The 17,062-nt window shown below is 35.3% G+C and overlaps 1 protein-coding gene and 1 long non-coding RNA gene across 5 annotated transcripts; both read right to left on the reverse strand.

The window, feature by feature from the left end:
• Positions 1-4,903: 4,903 nt before the first annotated feature.
• Positions 4,904-8,547, reverse strand: LOC113322860 (zinc finger CCCH domain-containing protein 21-like). Its single transcript, XM_026571034.1, has 8 exons — positions 8,100-8,547; positions 7,910-7,994; positions 7,662-7,805; positions 7,459-7,550; positions 7,158-7,346; positions 6,626-6,756; positions 6,434-6,533; positions 4,904-5,359 (listed from the first exon to the last, which is right to left on the reverse strand). The coding sequence occupies exons 1-8, from the start codon at positions 8,265-8,267 to the stop codon at positions 5,186-5,188; spliced, it is 1,083 nt and encodes a 360-aa protein (XP_026426819.1). The 5' UTR covers positions 8,268-8,547; the 3' UTR covers positions 4,904-5,185.
• A 302-nt stretch (positions 8,548-8,849) lies between these two features.
• LOC113320864 lies at positions 8,850-15,045 on the reverse strand. 4 transcript variants are annotated; one of them, XR_003346325.1, is made up of 8 exons: positions 14,907-15,045; positions 14,707-14,780; positions 12,194-12,284; positions 11,878-11,968; positions 10,851-11,004; positions 10,594-10,679; positions 9,985-10,272; positions 8,850-9,145 (listed from the first exon to the last, which is right to left on the reverse strand). It is a non-coding gene; the product is annotated as an uncharacterized LOC113320864 (long non-coding RNA). The 4 variants fall into 4 exon arrangements; XR_003346324.1 differs by adding an exon at positions 9,720-9,806 and having other exon boundaries at positions 11,878-12,284; XR_003346323.1 differs by adding an exon at positions 9,720-9,867 and having other exon boundaries at positions 11,878-12,284.
• Between the last annotated feature and the right edge of the window lie 2,017 nt (positions 15,046-17,062).

Here is a 17,062-nt window from a genome sequence, read left to right on the forward strand (position 1 = left end):
TCTTATTATTGTTTAAGTATAATGGAAGGAAAATCGAAAGATGGTAACCCAGGGTCACTTACAACTAGGTTTACCCTTTTTATAACCTAGTCGTAGAGCAGATCCGACTGGGAATGTCGTCCGTAATTACGGCTTATGGTTGGTTTAAGTGGCCATAAAACTGCCATAAATATGAACTCAAAATTATGGTTTGTATTCCCAGCCGTAGATATGGTTGGTTTCTAGACAATCCCAGTCGTGAATCTGCCGAGATTTCATTTTTTGGGACAATCCCAGAATATTACGACTTGGTTACTAAACAATCCTAGCCGGAAATCTGCGGAAATCTCATTTTCTTGATAACTTTCTTAATTACGGTTAGGTTGTGGCTCCGTAAAACCTAGCTTTTAGTGCCTGAAAAATATCCAAAAAAAATAACTAAGAAATACAATAAGACCAAAATAGATAGTTCATCAATCGTGAGTAATTCAAAATACATAGGTTCACTTATACTCACCACCCTTAAAAATACATTCTTATCATTTTAATCACCACCCTTCAAAAAATATTCTTATCATATAATCACCATCCTTCACACCATATTTACTCATCATCATCGGAAGTTATTAGTACACATGGGGCATCCCTCAACAACTGTAATGTCGTCCGCAATTCAAAAATTTCCTCGAATCGATTACACCAACCCTTGGATATTGCACCCATCACCATTGTCTCCATCCTTAATGGAGGTAATGGGCGATCTTCTTTCAATTGGAGGCCAATAAAATGGTTCATTTTCTCAAACCCCATGATGACTCTTCTTGGTGACAATTCATCGGTAAAAATACGTCTTGTTGGTGCTATGTAACACTATGTCCATAGAAGATGCAATGAATACGTAATGGAATGGTTGGCGAGTAGATAGACACATATTGGCATTCTCATACAATATTGACTTGTCAATCTAGTTTTTCCCATTAAACGATGTTCAAATGCTTGGAACTTCTCATTTAACATTGTTTCCGTTTTTTCTCTACATAAGAAATTTGGACTACACCCCAATATTTTGTCGTATCAAAAGGTCCAAGTTGATTTACGAACAAATGGTAACCACAATTTCTGTCGCCCTCAACATCGTCTGTGGCCTTAACGTACTCATGAATAAAATGTGGTAAAAAGTGCATGTAATTTTTATATATTATGTTCATAGGTCGGATGTAATTACCTTCCTCATCAATAGAGGGTAATTTTATCGGACCTACTTCCGTATAAACTATCTCTTTCTCACCACCAATAATTCTTTGTATGGTGATTTGGGGAGGTTCGATCATCGATGTTTTTCCTTTAACATCATTACCTCATATTCTTTCTAATTTGTTAATACCAATTCCAATACCAACCTTTCTTGTTGAACCTTGTTTGGATGGAACAACCGTTTTATTAATTTTGACTCTACAATCAGCTTTTCTTGTGGAACATTTTTTGGATGGAATAACTGTCTTCTTGCGACCTTGTACCTTCAGTTCACTACCTCAGTTTGGTCTTCCTTATTCCATTTCCTTCATTTACGTTCGTTTGTAGCCGTACCTTTCCCCTTAACATCCTCCTCCTTATACAACTCGTTCAAGTCTCAAAACCCTAAAGATCTCATTGACTAGAATGCGCCAATTGTAGACCCTCTTGAACCTTTCTCTTCGCTTCTACCCAATCTTGTTTCTTTGTAACTTTTTACAGAGGCTTACCCTTGCCCTTACCTTTTGTTGGTTCAAGAATATCTTTTCTAGTGAAGGGACGGTTGGATTTCCACAAATCACAAAACCAAAGTTGTCTTTGCGCCGGTAGTAAAGAAGCATACTTCTCAAAAAGTTCCTTGTATGCCTCAGTGTTGCAAAACACTTACCGAGACGTTGATTGAGTAATGGATCGTTGAATAATAGTTGTTTCCAAAATGGATCTATATCTTCGATTGGGATTATATTTGAGGTATTGGAGATTACATGCTTACATAGGAGGCCCAAAGCTAACATGTTGAGACAATTACATCTCATTCCTGCAGGAAATTTCGTCTCCTCCTAAGCATCCACTTCCTTCATAATCTTCTTAATTTCCCAATGCGAAACATAGAAACCAATTCCTCGGTTCCAAAGGCTATCCAAATAATCAACGGGCTTTCCAGATCGGCTCTTTTCAAAATTCCCTTTAATTCCATTGAGATCACGCTTCAAATACTCTTTCATAGCTTCAAAAACAACAACAAATCCACCACCGCACCCATTTAGCTTACTTTTGAATCGATAGTGAGGCGACTCCACCGTGTTGGTGGCTTGATTGTCATAATGTTTATGTTGGTTTACCCATACACTAACGAACTTTTCTTTGTGGGGATCCAACAATTCATTCTTCAAAGACACTATATCATCTGGGTAGGTAGCCCATTTTTCTAAATAAAGACACTCCCTTTGAGAGAAAAAAAAATGCTTCTTCTGTGAGCGACCATATATATTAATTCTTCCCAATCCAATTGAAATTTCGCCTATTTGACCGTGGATACTTTGTCATGGATCTTAAATTTATCTTTCTCTTCTTGTTGTTCCTTCAACGTTAGTTTTTTAACCTTCTCCATCTCGGTTTTCTTTGGTGGCCAAATAAACCCTCTTGCAATTACTTTGCACATTATTTCATATATTGAACGTGCAAGGATAATGATGTGCCTCAGGAAAAACACGTGGTATAGCCCACATCTACACTTGCTCCTTATCCGTAATCAACACCTTATGAGTATAATATTTTAGATACAATAACTTGATCTTTTGCAATGCCCACCTATAAATTTCCTTTGTCTCGTCTTTCAAGAAACAAAGTGCAACACTAAACGTCGACTTGGTAGATGTTTACACAAAAAAGTTCAATATTGGCATGTTATACTTGTTTGTTTTATACATGCAATCCATAAAGAGAATTTGATGGAAGAATCTTGCCAATTGTACAAATTCAAGATGAGCAACGAAAAGATATTCCTTTCTTTTTCTTCATTTTGTTCATAAGTTGTAGAGTAGTTTACCTCCTCAAACAAAAGCAATAATTGTTGCATAAGCATTCTCTCTTGCCATGTCTCATTTCTAAACTTTTATCTTTCAATATAGATGGTAGTCAATGTAGATGGGTTTTTGGGGTTTAACACCTTCACACCATCATGGATATCAAGGGGTCTCATGCGTCTTTGACTCAACACGCGAAGTAGCTCATTTTCTTCGGGGCTGAGCCTTGTCAGATAAGGATGGTTGATCACACTCTCTGGAATTGGATGGCTATGAAAACCCGAGATTAATTCACTCATAAACCCTGAACCCTGAACTCATAAACCATACTTTCTTGATGTTGTTGTATCTAAATTGAAGCTTAAAAGGGCATCTACACTTCTTCATACTATGAGATCCCTTTTTCCTCGTGGTTTTTAGTTTATACTCACAACCCTTTTTTTTCCAATGACTCTCGTACTTTACACTACACTCACTAACAATTTTAAAGTTGGTGTCTCTAACTTGTTTATTTTGGAATATTATACACATGTTTTTCATCCCTTGTTCTCGAGCTCACTTCTTTGCATCTTCTTTATCTTTCCACTCATAGTTGTTTGCATACTGAGCATTTGTGTCCATTGAAACTTGAACATGTGAGGGTTGGTTTTCCATAATTACCGCTTGGTCTTCCACCATAATGTATGGTACAATCTCTAATCAAATGAAATATATCACATCATTAGTTAAAAATAAATTCTAAAAACACAGAAAACGGCTGGGTTGACAAGGGAAATCCCAGCCGTAAACAAGTCCACGGGTTAGAATTCAGATCAACCCAACTATATCTAAAGTTACAGCGGCGTCGAAAAGGGATATCATAACCGTAATTTGACCTATTTCCTTAGAATGTTAGGAAAGGTTAATTTATGGCCTAGAAAACAAGCAGTAAATCAAAAACGGCCTGGCAATGCAGCCGTAAGAACAATACACATATGGGTATCCAACTGGCACCGACAATATTAAATGCTAACAACCAGGAAACCTCAGCCGTCGCCGACAGCATTGAAAACCATTTAATATTTCTCATGCAACGTAGAAGAAATCTGTTCATCCAGAAAGAGCCATTAAACCTGATTACGGCCAACAATTCATGTTTTCCCAGCCGTGATTGGATCTGACAGCTAGAAACCTAGGGTTTTTTGGAAAGAAAAAAATCTAAACTTCTTGCAATTCTAAACTTGAAAACCGAAATTGGAGTTAGATTAGAGATATAGCAATTATCTTGAGCAGTCGTTTCTTCGTTTTCTTCTTCTTCTTGGGTTGGTCCTTTGAAAGCATAGTAAGCTTCATAAAGATTATGTTGAGTTTGAGAAAAAAAAATTAATGATTTTCTGAAAAATCAACGAAGAACTGATCGTTGTCGATGAATATTAATATCTTATCGAATTTTGAAGATGAAGACTCACCTACATCAGAACTCTTATTTGGATCACTCATTTTGAATTTTTCCCCAAATTTTCTCTTCTTCCACTTCTTCTCCCTCTTTTGTTTTGATTTTGATTTCAATCACTTGACTTAAAGAAATGTGTTGAACTTAATTAAGTCACTAATCATATTTTTGATGTTAATCACATTATTATCACTAATCAAAACGGGTCTATTAGCTATTATGTAAAATGCTCGGATAAGGGGTTATAAGGATTACTATTTCATGACCCTATGCAGCCCTGTCCAACCCCAATAATAGGGTTCCAAAATTATGCTTTCTATTTTTAACAAAAATGGTGGTATTCTACCGTAGTTACAATAATGTACTTTACCCTAATTTATGCTGAATATTGGGCTCCACCTGAGGCCTCGAAGAAGAAAAATCTCATACATCACTTACAGAATGCACACGAGAATTAGGGTCTCGACTCTTGAGGAGGTTTCAGAGAAATCCACCCTTCAAGTCGTAAATATACTAATATCTTCTGCTGTAGATCTTTTTCTTTCATGAAATTTCAGGATTCATTTCTCTACATGAACCCAAGAGAGAAGAAACGACTTCACAATTAAACAGTCCATAAACCAAGCATTAAACAAGTGATAACCAAAAAGATCCTATCATTGAAACTTTTCCTCATCAAAACTCTGAAATTGAGACTAAAAGTGACATCACATAAATTTTGGTTTTAATATCTGAATTAGGCTTCAACGCCTGGTTCACGAATTTGAAGTGATGTCTTCGATAGGCTTGCCTCCAGCTCCTCTAACTCGTCCAGATCCAGCTCATCATCGTCATCATCAGCAAAAAGCTCTTCGTCACCATCAACAGCGGACGTAGAAGTACTTGCCTCCCCTTCGGCAGCATCCTTTGGCTGAGAATTGAACCGATAAAGCATGAGCATGCAATTCTCAATTAGTATTGTTAGTTTCTCATAGATGCTATAAACCACGAAACTACAAATGCATGAGCTCCAAGACATTATTGACATTAAAGATCCTAATACCAGTGGAAACAAGGTAATATATATTGAGGGGAAGTTATCATCTAGTTATCAGTATACAAGATCTTGAGATTGTCGTAAACATGATTATGTATCACATGGGAAAGCAAAGGTGGCAAGAAAAGCAAAAGGTTAAAGTAACCGTAAATATATCACACTGCCTCCAAGACTAAGGGTGTAAACACACTGCTGCCTTCAGAGATCAGAAAGAGAACCAGGCTATACTTTTATCATCCACCTCGGGAGAAAACACCTTCACTCATACTAAATTCATGCACCTCTCCAAACTGACTTTGACAACATGGGAAAGGTAATTGGCAAACGGAGGCAGGTAAAGGAGACCATGCAGTAATTAAGACAGAAACTAACAATCTGCACATGCGTCAAGTGTTATTTAGTTAAATAGGTATTTTCGCTGAGTTGGAAGCATCACCCCGGCACGCCAAAGATGTACTATTTTTAATTTCAGTGACGCCCTAGAAAAAGACTACCACTTTCAAAACAGGGAAGCGACAATCAGAGGTTTGAATGGAAATGGACAGGGTTTAACTTGATTGTGCGCCTGACTATTCACAACACATCTTTTTTATCCTATCAAGGACTTTGCTAAAAGCACGTATACATTGTATAGTAACCCTAAAGTAAGATACTGTACGTTCTTTCTTTGTTCAAAAGCGAGGCAATAGTATTCAACATTTCTAGGAACAACTTCTCGTTGAGCTGTTTAAATTTTTTTACAGATATATATGGGGGGTAGTATACTACACAAAGCAGCGCCAGCGGCCTATAATTTATACACATTGCCCCCAAACAACATAGAGTGTTCTGAGAGTAGCACCAAACAGAAGCCGGTTGAATTTCTAAGCATTTACAAGGAGAATCCAATACCCCCATTAAGTAGACATATAATAGAAGAGAACAATAACAAGGGCGATGAAAGAGTACCTTCTCTTCAGTAGCTTCAGGATCTTCTCTTTGGTACTTCTCATATGCTTCTGCGTCGTCCACAAACAAACTAGCATCTGCCAGAAACAGCTCGCGACCACTACAACAGACAAAAGGATCAAAATATTTAATAGAGTGCCAAGCAAATGTGTCTTCATGGTACCATTCACATAATCATAGATAACAAAGTACCTCATGCGGTCATTCTTAGCCCTTTCTGCCCTTGATAATGCGAGACCTGCTTCTTTTTCGTCGAGTTTTTTCTTCTTCCATTGATTGAAAATTTCAGTAGTTATCTGGGTTGAACCTACTACTTTTGCACGCTGAAGGCCAAGAAACAGAGAACCCAATTATGAGAACCACCATTAGGAAAAACAAACGTAAAATATGAAGATGCAACACAATGCCACTTGTAAGTCTGTATTAAGAAAACTGAAAATTAGACTAAAGGACCAAACTCAAAGTCTCAAAAAATTTAAGGCATTAATATTCATTTATTTAAGTATGCAACTCACAAAGTGTGTCCTAATCTTATATTTACTATGTTGTTTTCTTAATTTCAGTTGATAAGCAACCTAAAGAATGCATACCAAGGTTCTCAGTGTGATCCTTTATATTACTACAGGGAATCTATGCCTTTGGAAAACCATGTCTTCATATTCAGTCCTTAACACTTAAAAAAGTCAAACGTATCGTCTCTTTACTAGTATTTTAATATTATTACCTGGTTTTCAATCTCTTCCTCGATAGATATTTTCTCCGACTCCTCTTCTAGTAACGCCTTCATCTGAGATTTTAATATATAACCTGGAGGAAGAGCATGTCTGTAACGACACTCTTTATTTCCATTTGGACAAACCCAAAACCACCCATATTGTTTCCTCTCAACTGCATCCAAAAAGTGCTTACACACCTGCTCAAATCACAAGCGAGTAAAAGCATTTAAGTTTTACTTCCCTTTCACCATGATAGAAAACATCAATCAATCACATTCTACAGCTAACATAAGAGGATAGAAAACATACAATCTCAGTTGCTTTATTCTGGTTACTATAATCATTTTTCTTGGACTCCACAACCTTTTCCAATGTCTCCTGATCCCAATCCTCCATATTATCTTAACCAACAACAAATGACAAAAAACAAATAGCAGTAGAAACATCAAGAATTTATGGAAACATCAACACCCTAACATAAAAGTTGATGAAAACAAAGTAAACTAACAAACCATCTTCATCACGCTTGTCACTATAAATACAAATCTTTTCACCCTTCCTCTGAATATCCAAATCGTGGGAGAATTTGCACTTAAATCCCTTAGTACATTGCCCCACTTTGAAAAATTCACATAGTATCGACTTCGGATCAACACCTGTAATAATCATTTACACACAATCAACATTAATTAATAGAATCACATCCAATAATTCAACAAAAACAAAAGGAGCACAAAATTTACAATAAACCCCTACATACCAGGTGGAACTTTGGGCTGACTAACAGCTATCTTAAATAAATCATTCAATTCCTTCTCTCTAGCTTTCTCTTCATCTTTCTTTTTCTAATTATTCAGAAAAACCAAAAGACAACGAATTACAACTTTAACCCATTTCAAATTCAAATCTTTCATGCACGAATTGATAAAGTTAAGGAGAGGGAGTGATACCTTAGCAGCGACTTTGGAAGGGTCAGGTTTGGGGACAGCAGAGGCTTGAATATTCTGAACATATTTTTGGACACTTTTACTCTTGTTTTTGTTCTTCAATCCAAAGGTTTTATCTTCAACCTGCTTTTGTTTCTTGGCAATATCAGCTTTAGCTTGTTTTGGAGGCATCTTTGATCAGCACATCAAATGTCAAAAACAAAACCTAATTCCTTTTCAAAAACCCTTTCCTTTTAATTCTTTCTCTGGATCTGATTGAACGAAGATTCAAATGATTGGTGATGCTTGCTTACTGTGGATTTGTTAGAAAGGAAAAAGGAAAATCTTAAAATCTTTTAGTGATTTTAGGTCTCTGTGGACGAAGGGATTAGGGTTTGCGAAGTGAGTTCTCAGTGTTTTAGTTTCGGAAGTGGTGCGGGAATTGCAAGGGGTGATAGGGTCCGATTGGCACACATCCACGGAGAATAGATTAAAAAATGCGAGAAATACGGTTTAGTCCAAAATCCCATCTAAATATACTGCTTAGTCCTAACCCATTCAACTAGGTCCAAATTAGTTCTTTTTCATGAAAAATACATATGTAACCTTCCTGATTTACAATTTAGTCCAAATATTTTCAGTTTAGTCCAAAACGACTCATGATGATATCAGCAGTTTTATATAATATAAAAAAAAATTAAAAACAATTTATCTTTTGAATTGTTTGTCAATAATTCACAAATTTTATATATTCAGAAAACTCTTTCCGAGAACTACAAAAAGATTACCCATATGACTATATAATTTTCATTTTTCAAACATTTTAGTTTACACAGTACCAAAATCCAGAAAATCCAAAAACAAAACAAGGTACACCACTTTGTACATCACGTACAACTTGAATCGTTCACCTAAGCACCACTAACAAGAATGCCATTACAATCTAACACATAGCAGATACCTAAACAAACAGCAAGCATGCCATTAAAATCTGAAAATCCAGAAATTCGTCCATCTACGAAACCCGTCCTATGTTCTTCTCCACTTTCTTAAGCTCTCTCCAAAAGTACCTAAACACATAGCAAGCATGCTATTAAGATCATCTCATGATATCGAAAAACAACTTAGGATTTCATTAAGAATTAGTTTTTTCATATTTTTATGAGAGTACAATCATGTACAACTATGTATACACCTTCAAAAATCTAACGTCCATACCCACAAAACAGACCTTATAGGTATTGGCATCATAGTGTTATATACAGAAGTTTACGTACTAATGGAAATAGAATTACAAGGAAATACTTTTCTTACTGCCTTAAATCACATCGACTATAAATTACAAGATATAGACATGGTTTTCATTAGCTTGGTCATTTTCATTCATCATTACTGTTGCAATCGGCACCGCTCATTTTCTTATAAGAAATGTTCAAAAATTAATTACAAAAGAAGGATATGTTTTCGTTCATGGCATTTTCTGCATTATTCATTTTTCTAATCAGGATGTTCATTAATTTTGTTTATTTCTGAACAAGAATATAACTAAATAAGAGACCAGTATAACTAAAAGAGAGAGATTAATAAATATATGGAAAAGATGTTTGCAAGTGATATAAAGCATAAATAATAATAGCATATTACTGTCATAGACTCGTAGATAATACTCTTAGTGGCCTCAACTATCAATACATGATTCAAGACTGTTCTCCACAATGATTCTCGTTTATTCTGCAAAAGCACCATACTAGAATTTCAAAACTTCCCCGAACAGTCCGACATCTTCTTATATCTGGGAAGATGGTATATATAGTATTTCATTTGTGACTTTGTGCATGAATCCCAAGTTGAAAACCAGAATAACAAAAATCATATTTGTATGAGATTAACTTGTGTTGGGGGTAAATACCTGGTTTTATGAAATTAGTAGGCATCAAGACCATGAAGAATGCAGATAGGCAAAGGACCATGGTCCCAACTAATTCCAAGCGAAACCCCAGCCATTCGTTAGAACCATTATTATGGAAATCCATTCTTAAGTTTGTATTCACCCTGTTGAAATTCTCATTACAAAACTCTTCTTGTTTTCTGAAGCATCTTATTGTCATGACCCCAGCAATACTTTGATGGTGAATACATGGCTTTTCGTGGTCGAGTCAAGACAGGTTTATTCAAGTGATGACGCCATATAATATCGCTGCAAAGATAGAGTCGGAATGTATCACAAGGGTATATCTACAGAATTATTACAAGGAAAAATCATGAATATGGCAGAAACTTTTTTTATTTTCCCAGGGGTTGCTGCTCTAGCTAAGGAAGATGCATCGGCCGCGAAGTCAGATTTTTTATCATAATCATGGCATGTGTACAACTATGTACACGTTAAAAATCAGCATGTGTACAACGATGTACACATTAACAATCAGCAACTGTACAACTATGTACACATTGAGATACCTTACAACTATCACATGCCAACTAACAATAAAAGTGACACTTGGTGGAATAGAAAACTAACCTTGTAGCTAACTCCGCCCATGAAGTCTCATTGATCCTCCATGAATCAAGGAAGCTTCTACCCTTTGCATCTGTGACTTGTCTTCCCTAAAGTCAGATTCAATATTTTATTTCAGGGCACAATCATCCAGCAACTGACTACTACAAATATTTACAAGAACTGCCCCGAAAAAAGAAAACTACATCTTTTATATGCGAAAAAAAGAAAGAAATCGAAAATACTGAAGAATAATATGATAAAAGTAGCAATAAACTTACCATGTTTTACTTGATGCAGGCGTTCAACACTTATAATCTAACAGTTTCATTATTCAACGCAAATGTAGGGAGATAACATTTCCTACAAGCAAGTCGTTTAGTGTATTCATTCTTCTTGCAGCAAGAGGGAAACTAACAAGTGCTCTTCCTTCCCCTGCACAAAACGTATACATTAGTATATCTCGTTAAAGGAAAAGTAATACGCTCTTAACTAGATATAAACAAAGCCGAACATAAGAAACTGATGAAAGTAAACCAAATTCGATAAGAAGACCACATCATATAACTGGTGTACAAACATATACACCTAGTATAGCAAGCACAAAAAAAGGTGCACTTTTATGTGCACCCGTATAACTGGTGTACAAGAAAATACATCGGTTAATTCTTACTTTTAGGATTAAGCATAATCGCTAGATTAGGCAATAAACCCCATAAAATCCCATGTCCACACAAACCTAATTACATAAAATATAGTTCTGAAAGTGTACAACTATTTACACCTAAATGATAAACATGTGGACAACTATGTACACCATTTCGAGCTTATGAGTCTCTATGTTTAATACATAAAACCAAAAATGATTGATTTCAAAAGTGCATCAAGGTATAATACAGTTTTGTACCAAGTAATAATCGGCATGTGTACAATTATATACACATTAAGAATTCAAAGAAAAGTCCACTGATGAAACTTAATTTACCAATTATGGTTTCAATAACAAACCTGATGCAAAAAGGCTACAACAAAGACTGTTATAAAAAAGGGTAGCTGTCTCAAAAAACTCGGGAATGTCCATTAGGAGCCTCATGGTCCAGCCAACAATCATGCAAAATGGAATCTGCACGCAACATTCTTAATGTGTACCACTAGGTACACCTAAATAACATAACATATGTGTACACTTATGTACACTATTATTTGCTCGTTCATGTTGTGCCTAATAATGGGAAGTGAATATTCAATCATTCTTAACTAACAAGTGAAATAAGAAAATTTGTATCAAACAGAGTGAGCATGGTTTACCTTCATCTGGGTCCTTCTGTTCTGAAACCAGAATTAATCTGACGGGGTTCGAGACCTAAATCTCTACTTAATTGCATCCTTTGTTTATCATCTGGACGAGGACACCAAAAAACAAAAAAATGAAATTAAGTATTTAGAACTAAAATCGGTCAAGTAATCACTAGTAACTCCAATCAACAGAAACAAAGAACCTTGGAAGATGAAAACGAAAAACAACATAGATTTGGTCTTTGGAAAAGTATTTTTTTTAAAAGATTTGTTTGCAAGAAATCAAAATAGAAATATCAACCAAACTAGTATGAAAGCAAACGACGACTTAATAAAAAAAATGAAACATCATCGCCTGATCTTCCTCGCAAGGTCTGCTTATGACCTTGTCAGATCCATCGTATATGGTGCGTGTTAACCTGTCATCACCAATCAAAAAATTAATAACAGGTGTATAAATATGTACACATTAACAGCAACATGTATAAATATCACTAACAGGTGTGTGTTAATCAACAGGTGTATAAATATGTATACATTAACTCTTTTGCAGAAGCGAAGTAGTATTTCTAAGGGAAAAAGCATAATCGAGATACTTAAGTATATTAACTATCTCTATTATATGATTAACTGTTTTCACATTAACTCTTCCCAGACAAGCATCTTTCTAGGAAGATGATAGCTTTTACATTTACATTTTCATATGCTTGTCTGTTTCTGTTATATGATTAACTTATCAGTCCATAGAGAGATAATGGAAATTTTAATTTGTCATAAGGTGGTGGTGGTGGTGGTGGTGCAGTGGTGGTGGGGGTCATTTATTCTGAATGCAAGAAAGAAAAAAACTATCAATAATATGCATATGGTAACGTCCCCCAAAAATGACCACCACCACCATGGAACAAAGATAGAATTGTCAGAGTCTATACCAACTGTGAGTCAACATGAAAAACGTACCCCTCCCCTTCCAAATCTGATCACCCTCTAGTCTTTACTTTACTACTACACTCTTCTTTTTCTTGTCCTTATCAGTTCTAGGCCACTAAAGTTTTATACTTACCACAATGGCAAACAAAGACACACCTTTTGTTTACAATCAACTAACAGAAAACCAACTCAAAATTACTACTATGGAAAAGAAGAAGAATAAGAAGACGTACGTACACATGATATTGTCTTCCTTCTTTCTTTATTTTCAGACAACCAAAACAACATTCCCTCAAAACATTCCTTTTGGAGAGAATAAGGATAATAGTACATAGCAATATACGTATAATGGAATAATTACTGAAGCCGATATGTAAGAATTATCCTTAGCTAGCTATGCTATTTAATTATAGATTAGGCCAAATCTATTCACTGCTCACCATTGCCACTGTTAGTAGTTTGGCTGGTGTTGAAACCTTGTGTTTAGTTTCCTTGATAGCATCCATTTTTTTATTTATTAATCCAAGTTACCATTGAGTCCTACCATTAATGACGAGGTCATGGACCATTACCATTCATTCCTACCACTAATGAGTTCATGGTCGAAAAGAATATGGAAAAATTAAGCTAATTCGCGTCGAAATTCTAGTGTCATACTTGGGAGATTGTAGTCCATAAGAACATGGAAAAAGTAATGTATCACCAAACTGATAAACCTAGTTATTAGTGAGAACAAGTACCCCAGCACAAGAGAGAATCAAATTGAGATATAATATGGTAATATATCATCTAAGAACCACTATTACTCTACTTATAGTCTAGGCTTAGAAATTTTTTTGAGAGAAACTCCAGTAATTCCTCTATTCAAATACTAATTTTTCCTACAAATGCATCCGTATCGCCAAATAGTGGATCTCTAAAATTAGTTCAATGATAGCAATATGTAGTTTTCCATATGCATTTTTGAAAGGTAAAAGAAATAAAATACTTCTACAGTTTTGTGTTTAACGTTTAAGCCTTTAAGCAGACATATAATAATTCCCGTGTCGTGGATTACGCATTAAATCAACTCCTGGTGATAGAAAAACTGCTCTTACTTGCAAAACAGCCAATATGAATGATTTGATTAATTGATTACTGCGAATGAATCTATCAAACCATAAACTAACTCTAGTTTCGGCTATTTGTGTCGGTATCAAACATGATCTTGTCTTCTCGATTGATTGATTTTTTATTATTTCTCAAAAGTCAATCTTTCGAAGTGTATATGCACGACAACTCAACTTAATTAGCAGTGAACTTTAAAGATAACATATCCAGAAGCTCATTTCTCATTCCATGTACACACATCTGATTCAAATTGATCAGACAAATTAATCTCATTACTGTTTTTTAGTAAAGCTTATAGCTAATATTAGTAACTAACAGCAGTAAATAGACTGAAAAATGGCATCATTCTCATCAACATTTCTCTACATTTTATATGTTCCGCACTTCTCTTGGGCAACATTACTCCTTAATTTGCAGCTAAACCTAAGCTTCTTGACCGTAATCTCGTTAGCTGAATAAAGTTAGATTTTATTTTGTGAACATTTCTATTAGATTTATTATTTTCATAGTTTTATTGATTTACGATTATTTCTGTTACCTGCTGATTATCTTCCAAATGGGCACTTTGAAGATGGACCTAGTTCTATAACAGGTAGGAGATATATATTGTTGAAATCTCTCTTAAACCTCCCTCTCGTGGTTCCCATAGCCCAGATGTTGCAAAAATCTCTCTTAAGCACAAATCTACTACCGATATCAATGGTTATTGAGACTATGAAAGATTTTAAGAAGAATCAAAACAGTATTTGGTAAGGTTGTTGAAGAATTTCGTTGAAAAGAGAAATTAGATTCAAGAATTATCACCTTGATTGTTTCTATATAGTTTCCTGAAATTCCATCTGGTTTCGTCACCGCTAGAATCTCTTACTTTTCGACAGCTACAATATCAAAAACGAAATGAAAATGAAAACCTAGATTGAAGTTTTAAAACTAATTTTGAACTCAGACCTAGATGAAGATGAAGAAGAGAAGAAATAAAAGTAAAAATACATTGAAACCCTTACCTTCCGATTTGAGTGATGGAGATGAGGAAGATAATCGAGAAAATCTCCATCGAAAATGAAAAGAGTAAATGATGATGTCTTCGGTGTTCTTCTTTCATCGACTGTTTGCTGTTTCAGAAGAGTAGGTAAGTGAATGATTACTCGCGATTTTACTGGAAGGTTATTTTTGTCGGCCAAGAAATTCGATTTGGACTGAATCGGTAAAGAAAGGACTAACCCGTTCTAGATTTGTTCAATTTGGACCTCCGTATATAAGGCTTTAAGTGAAAGGACTAGAGTGTCTAAAACCCAATAAAAATGGGATTAAACGTTAATTTCTACTTAAAAAATATATACAGTAATTCTTTTAATTAATACTCGATTATTTAATAAACTCTCTTAAATAATATTTTTGCCCGGTCCCGAATTAGGGACAGCTTGTCAAATTGATAATTCGCTAAAATTATAAGATAATGTTGGAGTAACAATTAGAGAAGGAGAAGAACTTCTTATTGATAAAGAGACATCATCTTTTACATACATACAATGTTCTTTATATATAGGAAGGGGAAAACCTAGACATCTAATGGACCGCACATCCATGGGCAATAGGTCTTATAACACTCCCCCTTGTGCGGTTCAATAACAAAGCTTTATACACGGTGCTTCATATACAGTCCTTTAAATGTAGTTCTTTAAATGTTGTTCTCTCCTTGATGACTTGTGGCGGAATCCATTGTCTAATTAAAACTTTGATAAGGAAAAACCCAGCGGGACAAAACCTTGGTATGACTATTCACATGTAGTACTTCACATGTTGTCTCGTACTTTACATGTAGTTTATCACATGCAATACGATCTTCAAAGACCGACGAATCTAAGTTAATTGCCTCATTAAAACTTCGTCAGGAAAACCCAGAGGGTCAAACCCTGAACTAAAGAAAAATACTACAATATTAAGCAAACTTATAACATAGATGGCCTTGAATATGTTGCCTCATTAAAACCTTGACAAGGAAACCCAGTGGGACAAAACCTTGACGAAGGGGAAAGAGTACAACGTGACAGATGCAAGTATGCAGATGATCACTTTGCTTCGTTGAAGTTGATTAGTTGCTTCACAACTTCTTAGGCAGAAAATCCTTCTGGAAAAGACAATAGCCCTACTTGGGAAGTTAATTCCCAGTGTTTGTTGTTGTCTAATTAAAAACCTTTCCAAGTAACAAAACCCTGTGGAAAAAAAGCAACCTCGGTGAAGGAAAATATTTCAACACACCATTAGATGCTCCCCCTGATGTCAGACAATTTTCATTAGTCTAATGCAGTCAAAAGGAGTTTATCACACTTTACTTTGGTGACATGAATGTTTATAAGACCATGTTGTTGATTCTGGTTGTTACGTTGCTTAACAGAATATCGCGTTTCATTTCTTTGATCCAGATATTTTCAGTAATATCAACGACGATCTTTATGTCTTCAACACTCAACATACTTGATGTTTTTAGTGTTGTCTCGCTAAAAATCTTGTCGAGTAACAAAACCTTTTGGGAAAAATTGTTCTCAATCGAAAGGAAAAAGAGTACAACACAGATTCAGTTTCGAAGTAAAATATGTCGACATCATATCCTTGGATCCTCCCCCTGATGTCGGCATCTCCCCCTATTACTTTCAGAGTTGTTCCAGACTGTTCCTTTAGTCATGTACTTTTCGAAAATGAATATCGGTAATGATCTAGAAAATAGTGTACCGTATCTCCCCCTGATTACTTTCGTTGGAGAAGAGATTATTGTTCCTTTATAATCAACAACCTTTGGATTGCACTTCCGTTAGCATTCCTTTTTATGTCTTTGCATGGATAAAACAAATTTATGTCAATGGTTACTTTTAAGCACATGATCGCATTCATTATACCATTCCAATGACGTTGCGTTGGCGCTGAGCTATATCTAGCTAACAAGTTCATTGAGGATGTAACATTTGGTCGAGTACATTATGCTAAGTACAATAATGTGTTTATTATACTTGGATAAGGAAATTTCATCTCCCGACCTAACTTCCTCATCTTCCTTTAGACGAATTGATCATTTATGTACATTTGAAACTCGACTAATCATGGGAGTGCTAGCAGTATGCACGTCCTTGTTAAATTGCATGACAATGGACATATGCAAACTGGT

The sequence above is a fragment of the Papaver somniferum genome, chromosome 11 (assembly GCF_003573695.1).
Source record: "Papaver somniferum cultivar HN1 chromosome 11, ASM357369v1, whole genome shotgun sequence".
Lineage (NCBI taxonomy): Eukaryota > Viridiplantae > Streptophyta > Magnoliopsida > Ranunculales > Papaveraceae > Papaver > Papaver somniferum.